The 10459-nt window shown below is 40.6% G+C and overlaps 1 protein-coding gene across 1 annotated transcript; it reads left to right on the top strand.

Annotated features, from left to right (window-relative positions):
* The first annotated feature begins 259 nt into the window (after window positions 1-259).
* Window positions 260-9501, top strand: MDFIC2 (MyoD family inhibitor domain containing 2). Its single transcript, XM_058844590.1, has 4 exons — window positions 260-266; window positions 427-495; window positions 5444-5665; window positions 9242-9501. Exons 1-4 carry the CDS (start codon window positions 260-262, stop codon window positions 9499-9501), a joined length of 558 nt encoding a protein of 185 aa, XP_058700573.1.
* Window positions 9502-10459: the final 958 nt, after the last annotated feature.

Below are 10459 nucleotides of genomic sequence, written 5' to 3'. Positions count from 1 at the left end.
GGGCTTAAATTTCCTCTCTCCTCTTTTGCTGATGATTTGGGATCCTCATCTAAGATTTCTGGGGTGTTTGGGCATGGATGATGCCCCACATTTCATCTCAGACCTTCCAGCTCCCAAATTTTCTGTACCTACCTGAATTGCTGTGTTTGCCGGTGATCCTCTTCACCTCTTCTTGGGTGGAACTTCCTCTCCTGGCAGTTTGTTTTATTTTTTGCTTCCTTTCTTGAAACAAGACAGAGGGTAACACAAACAGCACACCATGCCGCGTAAGGAAGCGCAAGGAAGCACACTTGCTTCTGTTTGACCTCAGAGCAACAATGCCTGAGGTCAATGACTGTCACTAAGTGGCTGAGGGCCATAGCTGTGCCAGACCACATTTATTTGACATTTATCCTGCTTCAATTTTGTCTTCTTCTCTCCACCAAGACCGTCGCACCAGCTCCCTGCCTCTACTGGCCCTCCCTGGGGTGACGCCGAGCAGTGAGGACCATCCAGGTAAGCTGCTGGCACATGCATGCAGAGATACTCCCTCCTTGGCAGACTATTACATCCCTTAAACAATCAAGAAAAAGTGTTTTGTTTTCCTTTGGCTTTTGCTTTTTTGAAGCACTGGTGTCAAACCCTGAGGTTTGGGTTTCATTGCTCTGTGAGTCCTTTCAGACCAAGTGAGTTCAGATCAAGCCTTCATACGTACAAGTTTTCATCCATCAGGTCTGATGTAGCTCTGCCTGTGTCATCTCAGGACTGAACGGACATGGCACACGGCTTGTTCAGTGATGAGCACGTGATACATTAAACAGACAGGTAGCACAGCAGGGCACGGGATAAAAAACAGTGTTCCCTTGGTGCTTTTGCTGCGCTGATACACCAACATGCCTCAGGGGAAAATTAAAAAGTTACAGGTCCTAAACTGCTACAGTTTTCCACACAGTTTAGCATTAACCTTTGGGACTCCTTGCTACAGGGGTGTGAGACAAAGGGCCACTGCCAGGATGGACTTGGAACAAATGCCAGCATTGAGTAGAGCCACAGGCTCCCTTGTCCTTTGGTTGTAAGATGTGGATGAGCCCTAGGAGGGTCAGAGATCGATTCTCCTTCAGTGGAGTCTCCTCCTAAACAGTTGCTCCAAGAGCTGCTTTGGATCACCTGCATTGCTGCAGTCGCTGTTCAGCAGAACAGACCACCTCTTAAACCCTCTGTCCCTTATCTCAAATAGACTTGGAGCCCTCCTATGCCTCTGTACTAAATCTAATTTCAGAAGGACGCAGGGAATCTGCAGACTCCTCTTCTCCAGGACTGCAAGATGCTGGTTTGTGCCTAAAGCCAGTGAAGAGAAATAGAGGTCAGGGGACATACTGCAAATGCCAGTCTTGGTATCACTGCTCCTCCCTATTAACCAGTGGGATCTGGGGCTGGCATCAGTGGAAAGTAAGTGATTTACTTTGTGCTTTTATGAATTTAGACTCCATAGTCAGCCATCTGAATCGCCCAACTCCAAAAAGAAAAAGAAAAAAAGAAATTCCATGTGAGTATTGAGAGTGTCTTTAATACAAACATGGGTGAACGATCCCAGGCTTCTACTGCAACAGCCAAGGCAAGTCCCAGCTTCCCCATGTGAGGAAGAAAGTTGCTACTTCATACTATTTAAAAATGGCACATTGTGGGGGTGTACCTTTAGCAGCCTCTGCCTAACAGTCTAACACTGAATAATCTGAGATTTCTTCATCATGATACACTTATTTTTCTCTTTAAGTTCACTTCAGTCATTGATTTCTATATGTTAAAAACACAGACATATGTGGACATTTGAAGCTGAACACAGGCTCTTAAAAGAGAGTCGCAAAATTTGACCCTCTTCCCATCTCTAATTGTAATTTAGGGGTTTTTATATTCTCATTTAACTGTAATCATAAATAGTATCAGTGCTATGTAATATATTTTTAAAGCCTATTTGGCTATATCTATTTGTTCCAAACTCTCAACCTACTACTGTTCCATCCAGCAACAAACTATAATAGGAAAAAAAAAAAAAAAAGTGCTAACCACCTTTTTTTTTTCCTGCTGGTCTAGCACAATCTTTATTTCTTCAGACACTTTGTGCAAACATTAAATTGATAAAAGACATAATGTAGATGGACCCACAGCTGAACTGAAGGTAATTGCATAAAAATGAAATGGAGACCTATAATTGTACACTGCTTTAGCCTCTCCCGCAGTGTTTTCTGGAAGCAAGGATCTCACTTGTCATAGCAAGTTGCTTGTTACAGTGATTGCATGAAGACTTGATCTAGCTGTACAAGACAAGTATAACATTACTGAAAGGGAGCTTTTCAAACTAAGAGTCTGACACTAAAATGTACTGTATTTTCCAAGATGTAGTATGCTTTAACAAACAGAAGAGTCCCTGAGTGACAGCTTTTGTTACCCTTTTGTTTGATGGTGCTGTATTGAAAAATTCAGGTTATGTCTATGTCTTTCTATTTCTGGTTTTGATTTCTCTTCAACAGCACTTCAAGAATAAAAATTGACTCAAAGTATGAATAGTAGAAGTCGGTGGATACAGTAAATGTTAGTCTGGCATTTACTGATTACTTCTGTCAGACTTTTTTTTCAGTCTCGCTACTTGAATGCTTAAATGCATTCCGTGGGCCATTGTATTGTTGCAGAATTGGGGAACTCGACAGATATATCATGAATTAAAACATATCTAGTTTAGATTTTTGGTCAGATTTTGAAAGTGGAAAATAATGGTTATTCTTACCTAAGCCTTTTGATCTGATCCGTGTGTATCCAAAGGCTCAGCCTGGGTGCAGATCTCAGTGTGAACAAACAGGACCCATTTGTAATATTGGCACCTGAATAACAGGTAGGGCTTGTGTCCTCTGGACTCACAAAACAATTGTTATCCAATAAATCCAATGCATAAGCAGGACATTGCTTCCTCCTGAGCTCAGCTGCTTTAATCAGCACAATCTTTCCTGGAGATGGTTTGTTATCGAGTGAAAGTGCAGGAAACTTGTGGAATGTCATTGATTTAGTAACACTGGAAAACAGTCATGACTGTACATGTAAGGACATCCAAAACACATGAGTTTTCACAGTCTGGACTGAGAAAGAAGTCAGAGAGGGGGCCAAGAAGTCAGAGAGGAGGGTAAAAAAGAAGCTGTATTTGCTTCCTCTGAGGGGAAAACCATCAACAAATCATCACAGATGGGCAAACCCTGACATGCAGAGCCCTGGATGGTGATTTCCTATGACCAAGGGTACAACCTCAGGGGAGAGCTGCTGTGCTTTGCACTGCTGGGTCACACCCAACAGAGCCACCGCCTATCCCACCCTTCCCATCTTGCCTGTGGCTTTCCTTCATCATAATGCTCATGAAACCTGATAGTTACAGGTTTCTGAGACTCCTCTCTGTGCCACTGCTCTCTCACTGCCTCCACCCCATCGTTCACTCCCTGCCCAAGGCCAACCTATAAACTCTTCAGGAGTGGGAAATTCACATTTCCATCACAGTACACTTTGTTGTCATTACGACTTCAAATTAGGACAATATCTCTGCCAACACACAATTTTAAAGCAGTGATTTAAAATGAAAATGATAGCCTAGTTTTTTTGCTTACCTTGTCCCAAGATCTTATTTTAACCTATACCCAGCTTTTCTGCTTCGATGTATTTCACTGGGTAAAAATGATCTAAAATGGCATGAAACCCAACTACGAGCAGAAATTTAAATTAATTGCTCACTCATTCTTCAAGTAAATGGAGTCATAGAAATCATAGAAAAATTAGCTTGGAAGGGACTCTAGAATCACCTTGTTTGGCCTCTGTCAGAGACCCGCAGGAAGAGCAGATTGCTGGGGTCCATGGCCAGCTGAGCTTTTCACACAACCACAGCCCTGCTGCAGCCTGTTCTGGTGCTTTACACATCTCATGATGAGGAATTAATTCCCTGGACAGCTCCAGTTGCCTTTGCTGCAGCTTGTGACAGTGGCTTCTCCTTGTTTTCCATCTGTGCGCTGCTGGGAGGAGTTGGGGTCTGGCTTCTCCCTTACCCTGGCTTTGGAGGGGAACAAAGCATCCAGCACGGTTCTTTGCCTTCTCCTCCAGGCCAAGCAAAGCCAGCTCCCCCAGCCTCTGCTCACACAGAAGGTCTTCCAGACCCCACATCACTTCAGGGCCTTCACTGGACTTGAGCTAGATACCACTCATCTCTCAAATCCTTGCTTCTCCCCTCTTCAAGCCTCATGGGTCCACTGGTTTTTCACTTAACCTGCAATCCGTCCATCCCATCCACTTTTCTGCCTCTCAGCTGCAAGGATACTGGGGGAACAGCTGCAGTTTCATCAAAGTTTCACTCTCTGTCAGCCTTTCCTTCGCTTTCCTTTAACATGTGTCAGAATTCAAAGGTACCTAAAACCCAAGAGACGCAGGGCCTCTCTTCAGCCTCCTTGCAGCCAAGTGCAGATGAACCACTCTAGAGCACTTACAGTTCCTCTCAGAAAGTAGCATTTGCAAAACCAAGGTGTTTGTAAAGATTGATTTTCTGTATATAGCTCAAGAGCAAGCATATCACAAGATTTAAGTGAGATAAAAAGTGAGGCTGTGCTTGATGCGAGGTGCAGGAGTTAATCAGCTGTAGATAAGAACTGATGAGGTTTTATCATCCCCGCCATGGAGAGAATGACTGAGTTTCTTGGCCACTTGATCACTTCAGAGAGTGAGTGAAACTGTATATCAACTCGTGTTTATCTGTGCCTGAGAAGTTCTTCAAGAATAAATTGAACTCAGAACTCTTCTTAACCTTTCCCCTAGTTGGGGCTTAAAATTAAGCTCTCCCTCTGGTTTTTGAGCTGCCTGTCTGGCACGCTGACAGCATGTGAAGTATCCCATCTCCTAGCTGACTTCCAGGCCAACAACTCAAGTGGGGATGAAGTTATGAAATAAGGAATCTGGATGCTAAACAGAGACCATCTGGCTGTCTTTGCTACAAGATTATGAGCCACGGTGAGCTGGCACATCTGCATCCAGGTACCGCCTACGTGCACATTGTTGGCTGTTAATTTAGGGATGCAAAGTTGCAGCTGAAAAATAACAAGATAATTGTTTTGCCTTCTTTTATGTCACAAATTGAAGTTAGGATATCAAACTCGAAATAGATGTCAACTGAGGCAATAGTTCTGTTTTCTTTCCAAACCTGATCCCACCCACTGGAAGTTAATTATTACTTAGCCTCTAAGTCCTCTGGGTTTAAGAGAAAACCTTAGAAAGCAAGTTCACAAATAATTTTGCTGTGAATAAACCTCTGTAAAGAGACTGAAATCATTAGGTAAGAAGGGTTAGGCCTTGGAAGTAAACAACTGTAGGTTTGAAAATTCTGCATATGCTATTCTTTCAGATCTCTGCCTTAGTATCACAGTCTTTTTTTTCCTAATCCCACCAGATAACCAGCTTACAAATGAAAAACACACAGATGAAAAGCCTATGAAAGGTATTGTTATGAGTTCTGTCGCAGAATTCAGCATCACAGACGCTTCATCAAAGGGTACCAAAAATGAGAAGAAATTGTCAGATGCAAGCAGATCATCCATTGCTTCCCTGGAGAAATGCAGAGAATTCACTTACATTGAAGATGATGCATCAGTACATCAGAGAGACAGTGACGGTATGTTTTATAAAGCAGATCACATTTGAGCTGATTTCTAAATAATGCCCACTGCAAAAGAACTATGTATAACCAACTCAAAATTAAATGTAGAACAGGAGGTTCAAGAACATCGCCAAAAGCAATGTTAAGTTGCCCTGCAGACATTTGTGTGAGAGATGAGAATTTCTAGAAGATGATCTTAAATTGTCAGTGATACTAAAGTCGTAGAAGAGGAGCTTAGAGCCTATTGTGCCACAGAGCATTTGTACTTTAGTAATGAGTGTTTGCACAGAAGCACCAGTGTCAGTATCAGATAAATCTATTCCTGGTTATTCCAGTGGATGTTAAAAAAAGGCTCTGTGAAGTATTTTAGAAGTTTCTTTTGAGTGCCTTTTGCAATAATGGATTAGTGTGTTATATCCAGTGGAGCTGGGACCTGTCATGCATATCATTTAGCAATTCCTAAATTAAGCATTTCTAAGTACAGATCAACACAATAAAGTGCCCTGTTCTCCAGGAATCATTAACATCTCTATTGTGTCACAGATCCTTACAAAAGGGACGTCTCTGATACATCTGTTGAAATACACTTGATTTCAAGGAAGGATCTGAAGTATTTGTTTTATTTAGGGGACTTTTCATCTTGTCCAGACACTCCCTATTTTTGACTTTGAGAACTATCTCAACCATTACTGGCACACAGGTGTGTCCCATGTGATGAAAATAACAGATTTCATTCTCCTTAAAAAAGCTAAATGTGAAGGAAATTAACAACAAAAAAAACCCAATCTGTGCTTAATTAATAATGTTAAGGGCTGGATTGAAGCCAAGAAAACCAAAGGAAGACAGATTTGTGGTTGTCACTGCATACTCAGCTCACTCCACTCTGACAACTTACTGCTTATTCCACATACACAAGGCCAAATCCTGTTTGCTGGTGCTTGGAGAACCTCTGAGGGCAGAGCAATATATGAGGAAATTGGTGATTATTTTGTTCCCTGTGCTCAGATAAGAGCAAACACAGCACTCATAGGTCTCACCAAGGATGACCAGAAAGGTTCCAGCAAGCTCTGGACCAGAGCTGTTCAGAGCATCATCTGTGTGAGCAGATGCCACCAAACAAGAGCAGGAAAACTTAGAGATGAGGCATGCTAGAAAAATTATTATAAATTCTTCTTTTGTGCTAATTAATCTACTAATGTAGGGAATGAGAGCTGAGGTCATTGTTCTCACTGAGATAAACACAGTAATGCCGTTTGGCAAACAGCAGGGAAAGCAGAGGGGAAAACACGAGATTGCATCTTCTTTTATGCAGTTTGTGGCTAATTTATTTTCAAATATATAAATGAATGCATAGGAATGGATGTCTAATTGCTAATATCTATTATTTATATACATTACCCCACTTAAAACAGGACCAAAAAGCCTCACACATGCAGATTTTTTGAAATGTGTTACATCCATTATCACAGTTCATGGTGTGTGCTCTGATGGGAATTTAAAAGCATCTTTACTGCACATCACAGAGTCTGTGCTGAAACATTACTTTATTATTAAAATCTTGTGCTTTTTGTGTGCTCTCTTTCCTGGATGAAGCCCTAAGAATCATATCTATTCTCTCCAGATTACATAAGCACCATTATGGTTAACACATTCATGGAAAAAAACCTGTTATTAAAAAATGAATCTTTGGAGAGAGAGAAAAAAAATTGCCAAAATCCTTAATTAAGACATAATTTTGAATTCTGTCTCTCATATCAATGTATAGGAAAAAAATTTTATAAACATAAGAGATCTAAAAAGAATAGTCTTAATTACACCAAGGACTACTGCATAAAATGATTACATTTTCTACAGTGTAAATCTCATACAATTAAATGCAGTGGTGTCACCTTATTAAATGTTTCAATTTTATAATTATTTCAGTTCATTTAGCTAGAAAAAAATATAAGCATGAATTTACCAAGTATCACCAAAATCTAGTCATTCTTATTTGACAGAACTGACTTGGAAGTTAGTTGTGCTTGTCTGAACCTAAAGAGATCTTGACATATTTAAATAAGTATTAAAATTGATAACATTGGTGCTAATATGCCACTTAGAAAAGAGTTCAGATGTATGCTGTTTGTTCTTGCTACCTGCTTTAACTGCTTTTTTAATAAAGAAGCTGGAATGATTTTTTTTTTTTTAAATTTTGTTTTTCATCAAGAAGAGCATTCTAAAAAAAAAAAAAAGCATAATTCTGGAAACTTCCTGGCAGTGAACTTAATGTTACGTGAGCTAGAAAATGCCACAACAGAACCAATGCAGTTGAATGAGTTCACAGTTAGTCATCCTAGGGCAAGAAATGTGGTTATAACCATATGCTTTCCTGAAAGAACCAATGAAAAGACATTCATATTGTTGAAGGCATTTTTCCATTCCAAAAACAAGAAGGGGAAAAAAAAAAGAAAAAAAAAAGAAAAAGGAAAGGTCTGGGTCTGTGCTCCAACTGGATTCACACAGTTGGAATCTCACACCTGCTGCACCCAAGCAGCCTCCCCAGATGCTGGAGGCTGAGGGGTGGGAGTTACTTAGTTGATTTTGGGAGGGCACAAACATAGCACAGAGTTTTTAGTCATGGTGACCAAGTTTTCAGGAATATTCACTGGCTCCAGACACACATCCTACATGATCTATTTTCCAAACTTTCGTTTCCTTTGAAAAATTGACATTTGTGAACGAAAAGGTGAGAACTCTGTTTGGTGGGGAGCTGGCAGGACCCTGAGCTGAGACCCGGCCAGCACACTGCCCTCTCTGAATGCTCTTCTCCAGACCTCCTCTCCCTCCCTGTCCTTGGTAGTCCTTAAACATTTTTAGTGCAAATTCTTGTGAAAATGAAAATAAACTCCAGTGTCACCTGTGCTGGTGTGGTTTAATCCCAGGGAGCAGCTCCACCCCACACAACCCCTCACTCACTGCCCCACTGCAGAATGGGGGTACCAGAGGGATAGAAGGAAGAAAACTCATGGGATGAGATAAATACATTTAAATAGGACAGAAAAGGAATAATAATAATAATAATAATAATAATAATAATAATAATAATAATAATAATAATGAATATAGAATATACAAAACAAGGGATACACATTGCAATTGGTCACCACTCACCAACTGATGCCCAGTCAGTTATCTGAGCAGAAAACCCTGCTCTTTTTCTTCCTAGTTTATATTGATGCCATATGGTCTGGAATATCCTTCTAGCCAGCTGGGGTCAGCTGTTCTGGCTGTGTCCCCTCCCAGCTTCTTGTGCCTCTCCAGCCTCCTTGCTGTCTGGGCATGAGAAGATAAAATTTGGTTTAAAGGGCTTGTTCTTCAGAATTTCACTGCCACAGAATATTTCCATTCAAATTCATTTCATACAGCTGTTGTTTTTTTTTTTCCAGAGCAAATAAAACAGAAAATAAACTTTTCACATGTCTCTATGGAAGTAGTTCTCATCAGTGTGTTTTTAGCTCACCCCTCTCACTTCTGTGTAGCCACACTGGCCTAAACCTGGGTTTTCCCAGCTCACGCTTGTTCTTACATCTCCCTGCTTTTCCTTTCTCTTAGATGAATGCGCAACACTTATCCTGGCCTGCTTGTTCTGCCAGTTTTGGGACTTTCTTATAATGCTGCCTGATACCTGTGAACATTGGCTGACAGATACCTGTTGTCCATCCAATAGATATTACCAGACCTCCGACGAAGACCACGGCAACAACGACTGCAACTGTGACTGTGACATTGATTGCAGCCTCTTTGAGTCCTGCCACGAGACTGGGGAGTGCCTGGAACTCGCCATGGAGATTTCAGAAGTCTGCTATCGCTAATAATTCCTCAAAACTACCTGACAGATTACAAAGGAGATTTTTTTTTTTTTTAAATATTAATCATAACCAGAGGTTTTGGCAATGAGGACTATGTGCATCTTGCTGCTCCCTCCCTGGAGGTCTCTCTATCTGTACCATTCTGGTGGCATAATATCACAAGCTGCTGAAACCAATAAAGGACAAAAAAGGGTCTTCTCTGCCATAGATGACAACAGAATTCCTAAGTGCCAAGTGTGCTCACTGCTTTACCCACTGTCAATCCAAGCTTTTATAAACCTCTAATTGCTTTAAACACAGATTTCCCCATTCATAAACACAGAACAAATTAGGACATTATTTTAGGACTGATATATATACTAGTTCATCTTCCTAATGGATTCATACCTAAACATGTATTACACATTGTTGGTTATTATAAATAATTTATGATAGAGCATTATTTTATAATTAAAAATTTATTTATTCAATCTCTTAAAACACTCCTATATGCCCAGTATAGGTAGGAGAAAAAAATTAAATGAATAAGAAACCATGCTACTGGTAATTACAGCAAATGTCACTAAAAATCTCCAGTGAATTTTGTGGAGGAAGAGTTTTCACAGGGTAGTGCAATTCGATGGCGTATTAATGTGCTGGCCCATGGTTATGCAGGAACAGGTTATGCCTATTGTTCACTAGTTATAGGAAAGGGCTCCTTAAGTGTAATTAGCCTAAATGGGAACTGACTGCACACTTCTAGAGGAGAATTACCCAGTGGATAGCTAGTAACTCCTTTGCTTGATTTTAATTTGTAAGACTTCTGCAAGAAACAGAATACTGCCACCTATTCCAGTGCAAACAGGCATCTCCACCTGTGCACAAAAAATTACAAAATTACACTATCTATCCTGGTCGTGCTTTCAAACTCCCTCTATCTCTTTTCTGATGGGAGGCCTGATTAACAAAAAGGAAATACACG

Source organism: Poecile atricapillus, chromosome 9 (assembly GCF_030490865.1).
Source record: "Poecile atricapillus isolate bPoeAtr1 chromosome 9, bPoeAtr1.hap1, whole genome shotgun sequence".
NCBI lineage: Eukaryota > Metazoa > Chordata > Aves > Passeriformes > Paridae > Poecile > Poecile atricapillus.
The sequence above is the reverse complement of the archived record's forward strand: the minus strand, read 5'-3'. Positions and strand labels throughout refer to the sequence as shown.

Excerpts from the sequence above, each read along its gene's own strand:
- MDFIC2 (XM_058844590.1), top strand. Across the intron at positions 496-5,443 it reads GAGCAGTGAGGACCATCCAG|ATAACCAGCTTACAAATGAA; the intron begins GTAAGCTGCTGG and ends TAATCCCACCAG. Across the intron at positions 5,666-9,241 it reads ACATCAGAGAGACAGTGACG|ATGAATGCGCAACACTTATC; the intron begins GTATGTTTTATA and ends CCTTTCTCTTAG.